This window comes from Cebus imitator, unplaced genomic scaffold (genome assembly GCF_001604975.1).
Source record: "Cebus imitator isolate Cc_AM_T3 unplaced genomic scaffold, Cebus_imitator-1.0 Scaffold0, whole genome shotgun sequence".
Lineage (NCBI taxonomy): Eukaryota > Metazoa > Chordata > Mammalia > Primates > Cebidae > Cebus > Cebus imitator.
The window spans coordinates 19,607,273-19,625,636 of NW_016107315.1; the positions used below are offsets into that span (position 1 = coordinate 19,607,273).

An 18,364-nucleotide genomic window follows, 5' to 3' on the forward strand; every position below is an offset into this window, starting at 1 on the left:
TGATCCTTGTGCCTCAGCCTCCTGAATAGCTGGGATTACAGGTGCCCACCATCATGCCTGGCTAGTTTTTTATATTTTTTTAGCCAAAAGGGGATTTCACCACATTGGCCAGGCTGCTCTCAAACTGCTGACCTCAAGTGAGGAGTTTGCCTGCCTCAGCTTCCCAAAGTGCTGGAATTACAGGTGTGAGCCACCGTGCCCTGCCAAGAACACAATAGGTAAGGAGTACAGACCAGGGTCTGCCCTCCAGCCCAGCATGACTGAGCACACAGAGAAGGACTGAATATTTAGCCTGTACGATATTTGTAAGTGGGTGGGGGAACCCCTAGGAGCCTGTCCACCCTGGAATTCTAACAATTTTGGACAAAAAGACAGAAAGTGCTTACCCCCATCCACACTCACGTTCGCATTTTACAGGTCTTTCTACTCAGACTCAGGGGTGCCGGGGGAGGAAAAGAGAGAAATTCCTGCTCCAGAGGAGCTGCTGGGCTTGGGAGAGCCTGTCCCTGCACACTCTCTCCCTGACCCTGGTTTTGGAAGCTGATGCCTAAACTGCTGGGCCCCAGGGCTGCAGGCTGGGTGTGCAGTCTGTGGAAGAAAGGGTCAGTATTTAAGGGTGGCCTATTTGCTGCCCCAAATTGCCAGAAGCTCCATTGAGAAAGGTCTAGCAGAAAGCTGGTGGAGAAAACAATGGGTTAGCTTAGCCATTCGGCTGAAGACAAAGAGAAAACCAGGTGAAGGGGCTAAACTCCAGTATAAGTCTTCATTTGCAGCCACTAATACTGCAGCATATTATAGTCTAATCTAACCTGATCCCAGTTTAATGCAAGATTCTCCTGGCCCTGAGTGGAATACCAAAGAAAGCCTCAGTGGCTGTAATTTAAGCAGAGCCCTGCAGTGGTTTAGCTGAGGGACATGAAAGGCAAATTCCAGACGGTGTTATGAATTATTGCGCCTTATGAACCTCCCTACTCTCAACAGATGCCTGCTGCCATTTAAACAGCCACTAGATCAATTAGGAATGAAAGGCACAAATCGACTCTGTACAAGGGCACTAAATTACTAGGAACTAATAATCCGCAGCATCGTGCCAGGTGGTGGGGGTGCAGCCCCCGCCCCAACCCCGCATCAGCTGCGGTCACCGCACATTCCTTTCTCACTGGTTAGTTGGAGGGAAGGGACAAAGTGTGTGTGTGCATGTGTGCATATGTATGTGCACATGCATATGTGTGCGTGCACCAACGTTGTATGTAGGCTGTCAATGAGAGCAAGTGTTGTGTGAGGTCCTGTGTGCTTTCATTGTGTGCACACACAGTGTTGTGCTAATGCTGTATATACGCACAGATGAGTTGTGTGTGTGTACCTGGGGTGCTGATTTTGTGTGCTATGAACACAGCAAGCATGATCTCTGTGCTATTTGTATGCAATATGTGTGTAAGTATACAGGGATGGTGTGTGCTGTGTACACAGTGTGAGTGGCAAGTGGGGTAACAAAGAGAGATCTGCCATGACTGTGTACCCCCAGCTACTAGCTTTGGGTAGGGAGAGGAGGGGATCTCCTCTGCTTCTCTCCTTGCTCTTTCAGGGAGGAGCGGCTTTTCTTAGAGTGGTCAGGGAGGGCCTCTCTGAGGAGGTGACATTTAAGTTAAACCTCAGATGATGAGATGTAGTCATGCAAAGAGCTAAGGGATTGGCGTTCCAGCAGGAGAAAAAGCAAAGCATTTGAGATAGGAATGAGCTTGCATGTTTCTGGAACAAAATCTAACCAAGTGTGGCTGGAGCCAGGTAGGCAGGTGAGGGGTGGAGGGAGATGAGGTTGAAAAGGCAGCAGCAGTCAGATCATGAGATGCCTCATGACAGAGCTGGGCTTGCAGGGATGGGGTGGGAGGCACTGTCACATACACCAGGGTGTGCAGTCTGCAGAAGAAAGGGGCAATATTTAAGGGTGGCCTATTTGCTGCCCCAAATTGCCAGAAGATCCATCGAGAAAGGCCTACCAGAAAGCTGGTAGGGAACAGGCACCTCCTCTGCAGAACCACAGCCAGGGTCTGTCTTATAAACCTCCTTCGCCTCCAGGTGTCAGATCTCCCAGAATGGCTTTGTGTATGTGTATGGGGGCATATTTAGGGGTGTCTTCCATGGCTCCTGCTGTCTCAGAAGAAGGGAACATGCTGCCCATCCTTCCCTCCAAATTAACTAAGAGTCCATGGAGCTCAGGGCAGACTTCGCAGGTGCTGTCCTGGCACCTCTCTCCAGCTGCTCTGTGACCTGAGGACTGAGCAGTCAGAGTTGGAGGGCAGAGATCAGCACTGTCAGACCTCAGACACTCCCTTCTCCTACCCCAGCCTCCCCAGGCTCCAGTGTCTGGTTCCTCCCACCCCATCCCAGAGCCCTGTTGGTCTCTCAGAGCTCAGACGGCATCTGAGACAACTCACAGCTTTTCCTGTGATCCACGGCCATGGTCAGTGGGGCACCTGTGACTCCCTTTATCCATCCACCTGGATCACTTGTAAACCCAGACACTACCTTCTACCTTATGTGTGGGGATCCCTGAGACACTGCACTGCCCCCTGAGAGACAGGCTCAGTTTCCCAGCAACTCCATGGGTTCTGTGGCTGCAGCATGGTCCTCGGCTTCTCTCAGGCTATTCCCGGTGCAGTTATGGGAGACTCATCTGCCCTTCCCCAAGTGCCCAGCCCGTACCTGGCTAAGGACTGACCTATATTTTCTAAGCTACCCTCCAACATCACCCCCTAAAGCATGAGAGGAAGCTGGCAGCCACCCTGGAAAAGTTCTTCCCAGCAGTCTCAGCTGCAGGCTTGGGAGTCCACCCTGAGGGCAGGGGCCATGAGAACTGACACCAAAGCCAGCTGGGAGAAAAACGGCCCTGTGTGAGCCAGGAATGGGTGGGGAGAAGGATTCCTAGTTAGAGGAGAGAACTTGGCCTTCCCTGAGCCTCAGTTTGTCCCACTACACGATGTTTTTTCAGGAGTGCTTCTTCCCACTGTCCAGATCTCTTCTGCTGTGTATTCATATCCTCCATGGGCTAGGAGCAGAGATGTGGACATTCGGTCTCCAATGCCCAGAAGATGATGAGCAGGATTTGAAGAATGGTCATTAGAATTTATATCCAAAGAGCTGAGGACATGTGACCTCCATAAGAGCTCACCTTCTCCCTCCCAGCCCCCTTCTTCACTCTTCTCCCCCCATGTCGCCTCCCTTCCAACCACCCTCTCCACCCCAATCTCTCTTAAGCCGTTCAAAATTTGGAGGAAATAAATCTCTCTGCACTAATTCAGTGAGAGTTTGAGCCTCGTCAGTGCAGAACAAATAAAATGAGTGAACTGGCATGACATTTTACTGCAGAAGAGAGGCCGTTTCCAGCCACTAATAAAAAGGATTTGACACAGGCTAATAAAGAGAAATGAATTTCTCTAATGGCCTAATTTAGCACATTCAGCACTGCGCCTCCGCCTGGGTGCTGGGAGGGCGGGTGCCTTCACCAGGAGTGCGGACAGAGGCGGCAGGAGGGAGACGCGGTTCAGCTCGGGGAGAGGGGAAGAAGAGACGATCGCGAATAACATTTTATTATTTCTTTTCTCTTTTCTGAGTCCCTCGTCCCACCCCCCGCTCCCTACCCTCATCACTCTTCCCCAGGAGCATCTGAACTAAAATCAAACTCAAGATATGCAGTTCTTGTTAACGATCCAAAGAAATAAAGAACCCCTCTCCACAGAATTGCAGTCTTGTGCTAGCTTAAGAAGGTGATTAAACCGGATGTGTTGATTTCTACAGGGGTTTAAGCCATCGTTTGGTTTAATTATTTCTGACATTTCTGCCTTCGTGTTTTTTACTTCACCCAAATCTGCTGGTCTGGAATGCCCAGTTTGGGGCCAAGGTGTGTGCTGCTGTCCCCGGGAGAGCCGATTAGAGACAGGGCAGGATGTTGGCTGTAACTGTGTGCAGAGGTTAACACTCAGTAACAGAAAGGCTGAGACCCCTCAATCAAGACCAAAGCTTCTAAGCGCATCATGGGGCAGGCAAGATTCAACAAAGCCTCCGTATTCCTCCCCACCTCAAGACAGATATTCTTAGCATACATTGGGCTGACAGATTGCCCTAACATTTTTAAAGACCTTCTGGAATGGACCCTGCAACTTCCTTGCTAACTCTTATGCTCATATCTAACTTAAAGTTCCCCTATGTGGCTGCGGCTAATTTTTTTTTTTGTTAAAAGGACTTAAAAAAATATACTTGAGTCTTCGACTGGGCACAGTGGCTAACGCCTGTAATCCCAGCACTTTGGGAGGCCGAGGCAGGTGGATCACCTGAGGTCAGGAGCTCAAGATCAGCCTGTACAAATGGTGAAACCCCATTTCTACTAAAAATACAAAAAATAGCCAGATGTGGTGGCACGCATCTTTAATCTCAGCTACTTGGGAGGCTGAGGCAGGAGAATTGCTTGAAGCTGGGAGGCGGAGGTTGCAGTGAGCCCAGATTGTGCCACTGCACTCCCGCCTGGGTGACAGATCAAGACTCTATTGGAAAAAAAAAAAAAAAAAGACAGTTGGATCTTTTTTCAATTCTCTTTCTTTCTCTTTGGACCACCTGGGTTTTTTTTTTTTTTTTTAAATAAAACATTTCTTCCTTCTTAGGGGAGGCGTGGAAACAGAAGCAGAGACAGAAAATAAATTAGAAAGAATGCAAAAATACAGAGCTTCAGGGAGGCGAAGGTGTAAAATTCAAGGGAGTGAGAGAGTGGATGTGCAGACAGAAACAGCACCGGCCACGAGTGGGGCGAGGTGGTCTCCGCAAGGGGAGATGTGAATGCTGAGTTCTCTTTCTGGGTGATAAACTTTGTGATTCACAGTCATGCCACTCTGTCCCTTCTGAGCCTCTCAGCCATCCCTTCCCTTGTGACCTTGGCCAGGACTGCAGACCTCAATTATGGATCCAGCCAAGTGTGTGGCTGCCTGCCTGGGCCATCCACCTCCTTTCCTGTGACTGACCTTGGAGCCCCCCGGTTCCCTCCACACTGCCCTTACAGCAACGGCACTCTCACCGGGCTGGAGGTGGGAAGAGGAAGGCCCAGTGTCGGTGCCCACCCCATCCCCGAACCCCGGCTGCTTCTTCCAATGGAGACAGGGGAGACAGAGCCTCTATCTCTTCCTGTTGGGCCAAGGATGGGTGATCCAGAGGTGGAATGCAGGGGAGGAGAGCAAGATTTTTGGGTGGACATCTTCAGGCATGGGCTAGCAGGACCAGAGGCCTGGCCAGGGTCCCACTGCCCAGAGGATGCAACACCGTTGGCCAGGGGGGTAGGGTAAGGTGAAACACGCAGGGATCAGTGGCACTCTGGCTACCAACCTATGCCCTACCAACACACAGTGGCTGTCAAGTTGCCAAAAGCTTGCCTTTCTAGAAGCTCTGCCCAAGGGCTGGCGTTTTGAGCCTTTTTTTTTAGTGCTCAGGCCAGAGACCACTGGAATCTCAGAACCAGAGAATATCCTAGAAACCACTTTCCAGAACAGACCCCTAACCCTTTCCTGGGGCATTTGTTCACCGCAGAGGGCCCACAACAAGTGCCCATTTGGAGAGTGCAGTAAAATTCCTCCTGGACACCGGCAGACTCAAGCCAGCGCTCCCAGATGAGCACTCCAGGCTGTTCATCATGTGGCCTCAGCCTCTTTTCAGTATTTCTCCTAGATCGAGCTTGTCCAACCCATGACCCATGGGCTGTATGGAGCCTAGGTTGGCTTTAAACGTGGCCCAATGCAAATCCATAAACTTTCTTAAAACATTATGAGACTTTTTTTGTGAGGGTTTTTTGTTTTTTTTTGGTCATCAGCTATTGTTAGTATTAGTGTGTTTTATGTGTGGCTCAAGACAATTCTTTTTCCAACATGGCCCAAGGAAGCCAAAAGATTAGATACCCCTGAAGACAGACTCAGCAGAGAAAGGTGGCAGCTGTAAGGAGAGAGGGCAGGTGGGCCCTGGTCCCTGGAATGGTCACTACTCCCCTTCAGCAGCCCAGGTGAAGCAAACTTCTGTTCCTGCCTATGCCTACTTTTGCCCCTTGCTTTCCTGTGCCCATGACTCTTTTCTCGCTGCTCTTTCCACCGGGATTCCCTGCTCCTATGTCTCTTCATTTTCCCCTCCAATGACCTCAGCATCAGGCGGACATGCCTTCTGCACAGGCTCCCCTCATGGATCTCTCCAGCAAGAGAAACCATCGCCTTCTCTGAGCCCTCACAGCAAACGCTAGGGGTTTCTCCCTTGACCTCGCTCACAATTTAGGGTGGGACACTAGGTGGTCTGAAATAAGCATAGACTTTGGGTAAGTGGCTGAATTTTCAGTTTCCTCAGTTTCCTCTTTCATCAAGGATAACACCTCCTATGCAGGTTCCTGTAAGTATTAAATGAAGAAATGTGGAGCGTGTCTGGCACTTAGTAAACTATCAATTAATGCCTGCTCCATTTCCCTGGAATGGTGCATGGGTACTTTTTAAATTCAGGGCAACATTGACACCAACCACTCCAATAAATTTATATTCCCATCTCCACTGACTCATTTGGCTGGGAAAACAAACCCACATGCCAATTCAAATAGAGGTCCAGAAAGAGGAGGGGGAGAGACATCTTACAATCTATCAGAACTTTGAACCTCATTTTCTTTTAACCAAAAAAGCACTACCAGTAGGAATTTATTTTTATTTCTTTTATGACACTTCTGAAACTCTATTAACCACAGTTACTTGTGCACAGGTCTATCTTCCTCATGGCATGGTGGACTCCTCCAGTCAGTGACCCCATCTTCCTTCTCTCCGAACTCCCAAGGGTTAGGCACAGTGTGTGGCGCATAGCAGAGGATCAATACATTTTTGACGAATCAGTGAATGGGAAGGAGTGAACAAAGGAGTGGAGTAAGGGATGACTATCACAATGAAGGTTCTGAGACACAATCTCAAGTTCTTTCAGGCACAGCATCCGTCCATACTTGGGGGACTTGGTTCAGATTTTGCCATCTGACAGCTTCTAGCCACAGTTGCTACGAAAGGCCCTGCCTTCTTTGGGGCTGTGCTGGGGGCTTTGTGCAGAGAGGGTAGTGAGGTCTTAGAGGGAGGGAAGGGAGTAGGGAGGAAGGTGCTTCTCCAGCCCTCTGCTTCTCCTCCCCTTGAAAGTAACAGATGGAGAGAACAGAGGGGGTGGGAGCGAGCCAGCGGCCCCTGGTTGGATGTATTTTTACTTCAGGTGTGACGTTGAAACCATGCGGGTGTATTTTTAGTCCTGCCCAGTGGGCGGTGTGTTCGCCTGGGTTGCCTTGGAGAGGACTTCTTCGAGTTGCTAAATTAGAGCTGCATCTGTCAGGGCTCTTGGGCTCCAGCCCAGCTCTCCTCCCCCAGGTGGGTGGACAGGTCCATTCCTGGTGAGTATGGGGCCCAGGGCAGATCGCAGTCTGCTCAGCCCTCCTCCCTTCAGACACTCGCATGCATACACTCCTCCCAGAACATTAAACACATCAATGTGTAATCTCAACACAGCAAAAGTTAAAACTGCTCTGTGAGGGCAAAAATGCAAAGAGCTTGACACGTGAGACCTGGTGGGAATGTCGCGTCCAGCCCCTTCGTAACAAGGAGAGGTGACTCTGGCAGCGAAAAGAGAAGTGGAACAGCCCCTGTGACATGAGTTTACCTATATGACAAACCTGCACTCTGAACCTAAAACCAAAGTTACAAACAAAAGAGAAAAGAGAAGTGTCTCCTGAAATCAGGCAGCTAGTGAAAGGCGATCAGAGATTCCATCCAAGTCACCGGAAATTCAGCCAGTCCCCATAGAGAAAGAATTTCAAGGGGAAGAGATGGCGTGAGGAGGTGAGCCCTAACTGTTTTGTCTTGGTCACAGTCAAGGACTAAATACGCACCCGCATACACTTGACGGCACTCTGTTAAGTGGTCTTATATGTGCTTATTGCATTTAGATACCCCAAAGGGCTTCTCATTCCCATTTTACTCATTAGCAAACGGATGTGCTGTTTCGTTAAATGATTGCATCAAGCTATGCAGTGAATGAGTTGGGATTTAAAATCTGGGTATTCAAACTCCAAATCGTGTGCTCTTCCCTCTCTCCCATGTACTACTCGTGAACAGTCACTGGACTCACTTCATCTGCTTTCCCCTTTTCTCTACTACCCTTGAGTCATACACATCCTGGGGTCCAAAAATTGAGCTGCCAGGATTACCCTGGGAGCCTCAACACTGTTGCTGTATGAGAGAATCTCCGCTTTATCCGGGGAGTTTCCAAAAGAACCTCCTCTTGTAACAGTACTTGTGTGTGTTTGAAGAGGCCTTAACATTTTGCAGATCTCTCCTTTCCTCATTTGATGCCTACCCCGTGGGGTAAGCAAGCTTGTCTAAAGAAGTTAAATGATTTGCCTGATGGTAGAGTCAGAACTCAGACTAAAGTCTCGGTTCAGGTTTTTCCCACTCAACCATTAAATGGATCAGTGCTTGGGAAAAGCAGAAAGTGGCAGTATGGTTAAAAGACAGGCAAGCTGGCTTAGCCCAGGCCTGGTGAGAAGCCATATGAACCTTCACGGCCCCAGCTTTCTGTTCTCCTCCCACCCCACCCCACACCTCCCCATTTGCATTAGCAGGAGGCCCAATTGCTGGTTGTCTTTCTTCTTGTAAGGGGGACAGACCAGGTATAGTCCTTCTTCATGAATGTAGCTACCATTCACCAAGAACCTTCTGTGTGCCAAGCACTACCAGCTGTTAGCATGGGTTATCTCATTTAATCCTAACATAACCTTGTGAGGATAAAAGTCAGCAGATTTCAGGACTCCTGGATCTCTTTTCAGTGAGCCTTGTCTTGGCAGGAACCCTAGATAATGCAGCTCTACCTAGGACAGGCCAGTGAGCCATGGAAGCAGCAGGACCCACCACTCCTGAGCACACCTGCTCCCTGAGCAAGACAGCTGCAGCCTCTGGGCCTGTCAGCAGGAGTTGCAGAGGCTGGGCTTGGCATGGGAGGCCTTATGATGGCGTAGAAAGGGCAGAGAATGGGCTTTGCCTGGTATAGAGGAAATCTGAGCATGGTTTCACTTTCCAGATTATGGCTCCAGCAGGATCACCCCCTGACTATAGTCAGCAGCTGAGATGATACCTCGGGTGCCAGTGAACCCAGCTGCTTCAAAAAGCAGGGACTGTCTGCTGGAACCCCTAGCCCACAAAGCCCCACCAAGAACACAGCCTGGAACATCTGCCCACAGCACCTAGCAGCCCAGAGGCCCTGGCATGAAGCATCCGGTCCCAACTTCTCTGCTTGGAGTAGCTGCATATCTCCCACACCATTCTTGGGCCACCTCACCCAGCACATTCCAGGAATAACGAAGCCCAATGCCAGGGAAGGCAGAGGGTTAAGCCCCAGGGTCAACTTCACTGGAGCCAAAACACTCTTTGGTCACAGGGTGGAAGAGTTCTCTCAAAGACACTTCATTAAAGTACCAGTTCCCAGGGTCCTGACCAGGCAGCTCCTACAGAGGACAGTCACACAGGACCCACTCTGTCTGTCTAGCCCTCAGACCTAGAAAGATTCCTCCCACCCCATCTACCAGCCCAGCCCCAGGATCGGTAGCATGGCGTCATTCTCTCGGGACTCACCTCCCTTGGGAAAAGCAGTGCAACTCTCCCACGCTACTCTGCGGGCCTGAAGCTTTGCAGTCAAATCCACAAATACTTTTTTGAGCCTATACTGTGTGCCAAATTTATATCACAGCTACTTTCTATGCCTATCTTTTCCTCTATCCCTGGACAGGACCCCTTTACAAATTTAGCACAATGTCTTACAGATGCTGGAGCTCAGTTAATAATTAACTGAATTGCAGAGTGAAGACCACTTGAATGGGAACCCTTGGCTGCGCCGCCTCTCAGCATTTATGTCCTGGCTTACAAGCTCCTGCCTGACACCAATACATCCAACAGCGGCTGACACCCACAGAACGCGGACCACCCGCCAGGTTCTTTACCAAGCACATTACCTGTGTTATCTCATTTAAACCTCATGACAATCTAGATGAGGAGATGGTACAGTTTTTAGCCCCATTTTACAGGTGAGGAAACTGAGACACAGAAAGTTTTAGTGCCCAGTGATGGAGCTAGAGTGTGAACCAGGCAACCTAAGTCCAAAGGCTATGTTCGTAACCCTGAATCCTGCTCCCTCGAACGTACCAGACTTCACATCCTGAACAGGCAAAACCAACATATGCTGGCCCTTGTGTTTAAAATACCGCCATCTACCAAACACTGATCTATATACCAGATATTATCTTATTGTATTCTAGCTATTATCGTATTATCGTTTTTCTTTTTCATAGCTGAGAAAACAGAGGCCCCAAGAGATGAACTAGCCCAAGGTGACAAAGCTAGTTTTCACCAAGTCAATTTCTAGAGCACGATTCTATTTCCCACTGCCCAACATGGGGCCACGGCTGCATTTGCCTCTAGCTATAGGGCTGTCAGGATCATGTCGGGAACTTTCATGACCTTTAGGCTAGTCTCAAGGGAGTGATCTGAACACTGCCTACTGTCCTGCTCTGTTCCTTCCCCACACAAGTGTGGATTCTGTCCATTCAGTCTGCAGGAGATATAAACAAGTGCATTATAAACAGGGCTCCAGAAACTCACATTGTTTTTATTAAACTAGAGCTGGACTTCTGCATGAGCTCTCTGGTGGTCCCATGTGGGTAGAAGTTCTGAACTTGTGATACATGGGAGATGAGACTGATAGAAAGAACTGGACACACGGTGTGGAAAGTGCAAGATTCTCAGAGCTAAGAAACTAAACAGGAGGCAGAAGAATGGTTTGAGGCAGGGTTTCTGGAGCTGTGAGGAAGGAGATCATTCGCTGATAGGCCAGGAAAAAGGGTTGGAAGCAACTTGGAAAAGATGGAGAAGTTTGGAGTGAAGGTGGGGCTTTCCTGAAGCAGATGGAAAGAGACAGACTGCCTTGGCATTCAGGTGGAAAATCGTCACTACAGACACTTACAAGGCACCTATGCACATCAGGTACTGTTCCAAGAGTTCATTGATTAAGAGAACGTTTCAAATTTAGAACCCAGGAGTGGACCAGACCAGACAGTGAAGACCAAGAATGTAGGATCGTGGCTAAAAGTATCAGTAAGACCATTCCAAAGAACTGGCCTGTAAGATGGGCTTACCCACGTAAATCTGGAGACTGAGGGCCTGGAACCCAGCTCCCTGGGTGCGGTTTGCACTTTGAGGCCGGCTACTGCTCAGTGACATCAGGTGGGCAGTGTGGGACGGGCCATGGTGCGAGCATTTACATCACTGGGAGCAGCAAATGCTACAAAACGGAGCTGCTCCCCTTCCTCACCTCGAGAGATATTTGCTGGCACAGCAACCTAGAACTATAGTATGTTTATGGGGTACTCCCTAACCTATTTAATGAAGTCCAACAAGCTTTGAGGCAATAGCTGCTTCGTCTAAGCGGCTGACCCTAAGGTATCATGTAAGGTGCTGGGGATAAAGCAATGAGCAAGACAGACGCAGACTCTGTCCTCTGGAGTTAACAGTATAGCAGGGGAAACAAATTAGGTTGACACAAATGCTAACACAGTTAATTCAATTGTGAGTAATGCCGCAAAGGAGACAGGCAGGGTCCGGAAGCCACCTCACCCTCTCCCCACTCTCTAGATTTTTAATGGAAAGGCAAAGCACCACTGCCCTCACTGTTTTCTCACTGCTCATGCCTCCAGCTCAGCTTTTCCTTATCAATAATGGGCAACGACTTTAGCACCTCCGTGTTCCTGGTTCTCAGAGAGATTTTCAGCCTTAGGGAAGGGAGCCAGCACCTTAGCAGAGCAGTCTCCTCAAAGCCAACCTCCTCCCCCACCAGCACCTGGCCAGGCCTAGCTCCTGCCACTCTTCCGCTCCTCAGGACACCATGGTTTCCATGGGAACCCACTCACTTCAAAGGGGAACGAAGGAGACTGGAGGGGAGGAGGGGGGAGGGAAAGCTGGATTAACCTCACCCTCTTGGCCCTGCCTCTGTGCCGCTGGCAGCCTAATCCCCTGATTTAGGCAGCACCTAACATCCGACCATCACCAGCATGGGCAGGTGGGTGTTGTGGTTCAAGCTAAGCTTAAACTTCTTTGGGAGAAAACCCCAGGGTTGAGGTGGGGGCTGGGGAAGGAGGGAACTGAGCTGGGTCCAAACCTGTGGTCCCTCACTCTACTGGCTTCCCCTCTTTGGACCCCCTCTCAGTGCTGCTCCTGGGCCATAAACACAATTACCCACGATGTGCATCCAATCATGGGATCTGCTCGGATTAGACTGCAATCATTAATCTGAGCGGGAGCCCCTGGTTGCTTTGCTGATTAGTCCAGATGATGCTCTGGTATGATGCAATTAAAGACAGACGCTGCCCTCCGTCCCCCACTCCACAGTTTCCACATCAGAAGGGAACCAGTACATTTCATTAACACATCCTCATACACAAATAAAACCTCCCGGGCATTGGCAGGCTCCCTCCCCTGTGTCATACTACCCCTCTGCCACCCAGCAGGGGCCTAGGCAGGGAGTGGTCACCCCCACACTTCCTTCATCTGTGGTTCTGGGAGGGGCCATGAGGGGGGCTCCCAAAAACTAGTGTGGGCCACTCAACTGAATGGAAAGGGTCTGGTTACATTTACTGACATGAAATGCCGACTCCCTGATGTGCTTTGGAGCAGCCAGGCTGCCCCAGGCAGGCAAATCTAATTAAAATTACCCGACCCTACAGGAGGCTGAGCTCCCTCCCCGGTCATCCCCGGACAATGGCTGCAGAGAGAGGGACTGGTACTAATGGGAGAGGTGTGGTTGTCGGAGACAACCCTGGGCCTGCCGGGCCAGAAGCAGCGGCAGGACAGGAGAGCTGGGAAGCCAGCATGGTGCTGCTGTCAGCTTGGTGTCCTGAGGTGCTGCGGCAGCCACCTTTGTCTGGGATTCCTTCTTCCGGGTCAGACGGCTGCAGACAGACTTTGGGCAAATACCAAGGGTTGCGGGTGGTCAACCCCATGGGAGAAGATAAAGCCATGGAGGGAAGGGGAATAGGAAGAAATGTTAATTGCAGAAAGGTCTGGGCCATACTTCAAGTGACAACCATGTGGTGGCTCCCATGAGAGTGATGACCCACCTCTCTTACAGGTTGGCCTCAGTAGGGTATGAGCCTGGGATTGTAAGAAGGGCTTTGGAACCCAAGGTTCCCATTAGTGGGACGGAGTAAATCCATCTGTTTGGTGCCAGACGCGGGGGCAGGTGCTTCCATGGGCCATCTCATTGACTCTTATCAAGTCTGCTGCTTAGATTCCATCGGGACACAGAAGCTCAGAGAGGCTAGGACACAGTGGAGGTGAGTTTGGAAACGTAGGCTTCCAAAAACTGTTATACCACTAATCTGGGGGGTCTTTCTAAACCATGATCTATGCTCACTACAGGCCCCTGCCCCAGGGGTCTGATTAGCTGTGAGGTGAGTCTTCAGTATGCATAGGAATCTCCTGGGATCTTGTGAAAGTGCAGATGGTGAGTCCTGAGGCCTGAGTGGGCCTTGAGAGTCTGCATTTCTAATCAGCTCCCAGGTGACTCGATGCTGCCAGTCCATAGCCATAGTTTGAGTAACAGTACTCCAAATAGAGTAGGCAAGTGTATGTCATCAGGTGGTTGGGCAGTTTTCAGAGGCCGCGTTACTCCCTCCCCTAGTGATCCCCACGAAAGCACAAGCCCACTGCAGCTGGCGCCGGTAAATTACAGGTGGCTGTGCAGCCTCATCTCCCCACTCCCAGCTTCTCTGGCCACTGGCTGTTCCTGGAAGGTCCTCTCCCACCACATTTCTCCACCTAGTGGGGTCTTTTACTCAATCTTCAGGGCCAAACTCAAATATCGCCTTCTCTGTGAAGTCTTTCCTGTTGCTCTGACCACATAGCACTGGTTTCTTGTTTGCACAACTATCAGTGCCTGGAGAGACGGAGGGAAGAGCCTATACATCGACCCTCCTTCTGCAGGAGTCTAGCACAGCCTGCACATAGGAATAGTAAGGATTCAATAAGAGAGTGTTAAGAAGGAACGGTGGAGGAAAGGAGGCCCACCCCACACTGGGTCCGCTAGCTTGACCTTTCTTAGAGTCTCCCTGACAGGTACAGTGACCAGGTCCTGGAGTTCTTTGGGGCCCAAGCCAGAGCTCTCCACCGGCAGGCAGCTGGGTCTGGCCTCTGTGTTTCACAGGGCAGTGCACAGGTGCTGTGTTTTGTCCCTCTGCTAGGCCTGGGAGGTCCCCAGTGCCAGGATCCGTGATCAGGGCCCACTGCTCCAGATTCCCAACTGTTGGTGTTAGAAGCATTTGGCTCATCTGAGAAACTAAAAATAATGCCAATGAGAATGAGAGTAACAGCCCTAATTACCACCATTACCATAAAGGCACTGTCATTGGGGTGGGGGGAGGGGTAAGAAAGAAATCAATCTTCCTATTCATTAGTCTTGGGTGAATCATTCCACATGTTACTGGCATTCATACCTACTGCAGTGTGTGCCCGGCCAGAGGCGAGTCACACTTACTAATACATGTGAACATATAAACTCCCACAAGGGAATGTGAGCAAGGCTCCAGCCTCAACACTGAGTGCAGACTTGGGCACCTATTCTTAGTGGTTAAAGGTAACTAAGATCCCTGCAGGAGCCTCATTCAGGCCTATTCGCAGGTGACAGCATCTTCCTCCCCAACCATGTACAAGAACGGAAGTTCATCAAGGAGATAAGCCTTTCCCTGGGCCCCATCCCACCTCTGCAACATTCAAGACTCAGTCCTGGATGCTTGGGCAGATGCAGAACAAGATGAAACAAGCTGCCTGCTCTCAGCAGAACCTACAGTCACACCCAATACCTACTGTTTAAAAGCAAAGACTACCATGAATCCAAGTGGGGTCCAATAACCAGCTGCATCAGATTTACCTGGAATGCTTTTAAAAAAAATGCATATCCCTCTTCCTGTAGCTTGATCTACTGATTTGGCATCTTTGAGCATGGAACCCAGAACCATGTGTTTTAACAAGCTCTCCTTGTGACCTTCAGGCCTCCTAAAGTTTGTGGACTGCCAAGTCCTAGAGGGTGCAGTCAGAGGTCCAGTCCTCCAGTGGGCTTGATGGAGGGAAAGCAACAGCGGGGCACAGGGCGAGGAGAGGATCCTGAGGCAGCTGTCTGTTGGCTTGTTGGCTGAGTGGAGGGTTTCTGATACCCATTAAGGCTCATCTCCCTGGTTGAGATAGGAAGTGCTGCTCTTGGAAGATGCTGCCTAGGCCTCTATATCCCTCCATAGACATTCCCAAAAAGCTAGAGTCACTGTGGCCAGCTGGGGGTTTCTGGGTTGACTAGAGAGGGAAGCGGGCTGAGGGAGAATAGCTATTGGCCATGATCTCTGTCGAGCCCACCCTTAGGCCTGCATTCTCATCTCTCATGGCTGAACGGGGCCTGAAGCTGGTCGAGGGCTGTGGACACAGCTGAAGTGTCTCCTACCTGTACACAGCTCGCTTGTCAGCCTCCAGCTGGGCCTGGGGGTCGATGGGGGCACTGGGCACAGGTGTGCTGGCAGCAGCTGAGGGGGCGGAGATGTGGACAGCCTGGGCCTTGGAGGGTGGCTGGGCGGTTGCCGTCATCTGCAGAGAGAAGAAGGGGGAGGTGGTGGGTTAGCATGGCCAGGGTGCTGGTCTCCAGGCGACAGTGTGAGGTCCACCTTGGCCTGTGCTGTACCCGGAGGAGAGCACGTAGGCAAGAGAGCTGTGAGCACACAATGAGCAGCCATTTGTATGTGTACTACAGTTGGGAAGAAAATCAGGCTTTCTTCAAATGAGCATGTTCTAGAAAACAATTTCGGGCCATCCAAAACTAGGAGATGCCCAGCACATCTGAAAAGAGATGACTCTTAATGTAAATGTGGTAACCTTTGCCCAGAAGTAGAAAAAAACAATAAGACGAACCCTTTAAATTGTGCTTACGGGTCATTTGGACTGTGATACATTGATTTGATGACTTTGAAAAGCAGAAAAAAGAGGAGCTGAATCAGCTCTCATTTGGACACAGGTTTATTTATTCCCTTTAATGCAAGCGACAGGCAACAATTCCAGTGCTTTTGACTGATGACTGAATGGCTCTCCAAATCTGGTTTACTGGCCATTTGAAGATAGGCAGGCTTTAGTGGGTAATGGACAGATTCTTGTTCCTTGCCATAACTAATATTTAGGGCAGGGGTTTTCATAGTCTGTGACATGTTTTTGAAGGTGTCCCAAGGCCTGCAATTTTGTGCCAACCAGAGCAACTCCTTTTAATATTATCCATTCTATCTAAGGTTTTGTTTAAAGAAATGGTTCAATGGTTTAAGAAATTTTTTAAAACCCTTTTTATGGAGTTTCGTGCTTTTTTATTTCCTTCAGTCAAATAACTCTCTAAAAGTGTGAATGATGATAAGCCTCAACTGTTCTCTTACATCACCGCATCCATAGCACGAAGGCAGCTCTACCCACACTGTGTTGCTGGGCTGCATGTACTTATCTGTGTTCTCCTCTGAGGACTTGCTCACTCCTTCATCCCAGCTTCCAACTGGCACAGATTTAGTAAAATGATTTGATGCTTAATCAAGGTATTTGCGGGTAAAATGAGTGAGTAAGTGAATGAACATGGCTTGAAAGAATCAGATATTTTACAATTGCAAAGCTCATCATATAAATCTAGGTCCCTGCTTTCTGGAAGAAAAAGTATTATACTTCTATGAATACAAGCATTGCTGGTGCATATACCCCCCAGACATTTGCATGTCTTCATTTAGAGCTTCTCTTCATTTAGATCTCTGCTCAGATGCCACCTCTTTGGAGTACATACAGCCCCTATGCCTTTTGCTTTATTTTTCTTCATAGCCCTTACCATGACGATATTCTATATTTATGTGCTTATTGATTTTCTCTTCACTCCCAGCTAAAACTTAAGCTCATGGAGTGATTGCAACAGTTGTATTCCTAGGGCCCAGAATAGCCTGGTACTAGTAGGTGCTCAATAAATATTCGTTGAATCAATGAATAGATGAATGATGGGTGGTGAATGAGGTTGAGACTATAAAATAGATGTACCTGCTTTCCTAGATGGCACCACCTAGGAATCAAGAAATACCCTTGCCACTGCTGGCTGATCTTGGGGAGCCTTTCCAATCTCAGTGGGTAAGAGGCTAGACACAACATCATGGTGCCTGGAGGCCAGCAGACAATTTCTTGAATCCTACTGTCTCCCTCTATTAGCCTTTGACCTTAGGCAAATTCTTTAACTTTCCTAAGCTCCTATTTTCTCATAAGTAAGCAAGTTGGTGACTTTTGGGAATTCATGAATATTAAGGAGGTGCTGTAAGAAAGAAAGTAGAAGCAAATGCTGTTCCAATTTTCAAAATAGAGAAAGATAGTGAATTCTGAAAAAACTACAACCCAGTAATTTTCACACTAATCTGGGCCAGATTCATCCCTTCATTCACTAATGCAACTGATCATTTCTTCAGATACTTCTTGAGTCCCTGCTATGTACCAGGCACCATGCTCGGCACTGGGGTCACAAAGATGAGTGCCTGCTATCAGAAAGCTCAGTTCGTGGATCTGACATGATCATTAAGCTTGCAGATCAGGAAAACATGGTGTAAATGACCTCAGCAAGGTATTTCCCATGATAGCCTTGCAGAAAATGTGGAGAGAGGCAGCCTGGTGGACAATTGCATGGATTAGCAAACTACACCCAAGGGATGACAATTAAAGGATAGATGTCAGCTTGGGGCAGGTTTCCAGAAGAGTGTCACATGCTTCCTCCTTATCCTCTTATTCAGCACTTTAATCAGTGATTTAGAGAACATCTAAAGAAATGCTCAAGAAATTTATGAATGCCGTGAAGCTGGAATCCAAAAGATCTTTACAGATTTTGGCAAGGGGCTAAATCTGATAAGATTAATCTTCATCTAATAAGTTAAAATTTAACACTTCTAACATTTGGGCCAAGAAAAATCAATATTGAAGAGCAGAGAAGGAGAGACATGGCTTAGTAGCTGTGTTTTAGTTGACAGCTGGCTCAATATAGCCAAAGTGTAATGTCTGTCAAAAAAAATCCAGCCTAAACTAATGCTAGCTGAGGATGCATTAACAGAGGCATCGTTCACAGCATGCAGAAACTTCTGGTCTTGCACTACTTTGATTAAACACGCACATGAAAGTACATCCAAAGCAGAGTCAGCCAGGATGGTAAAGGGATTCTGTGCTTCATTGTATCACGAACATTTGAAGGAACCTGGAATATA

General features: G+C 49.0%; 1 protein-coding gene across 7 annotated transcripts in view; it reads right to left on the reverse strand.

Moving 5' to 3' along the window:
* The window catches only part of PKNOX2 (PBX/knotted 1 homeobox 2), a 267,999-nt gene that overhangs the window by 51,215 nt on the left and 198,420 nt on the right, over nucleotides 1-18,364 (reverse strand). For all 7 annotated transcript variants that reach the window (XM_017523819.1, XM_037736405.1, XM_017523828.2 and 4 more), the window contains one exon: nucleotides 15,562-15,701. In XM_017523819.1, the coding sequence (XP_017379308.1) occupies nucleotides 15,562-15,701 (140 nt within the window). The remainder of the gene's footprint in view (nucleotides 1-15,561; nucleotides 15,702-18,364) is intronic.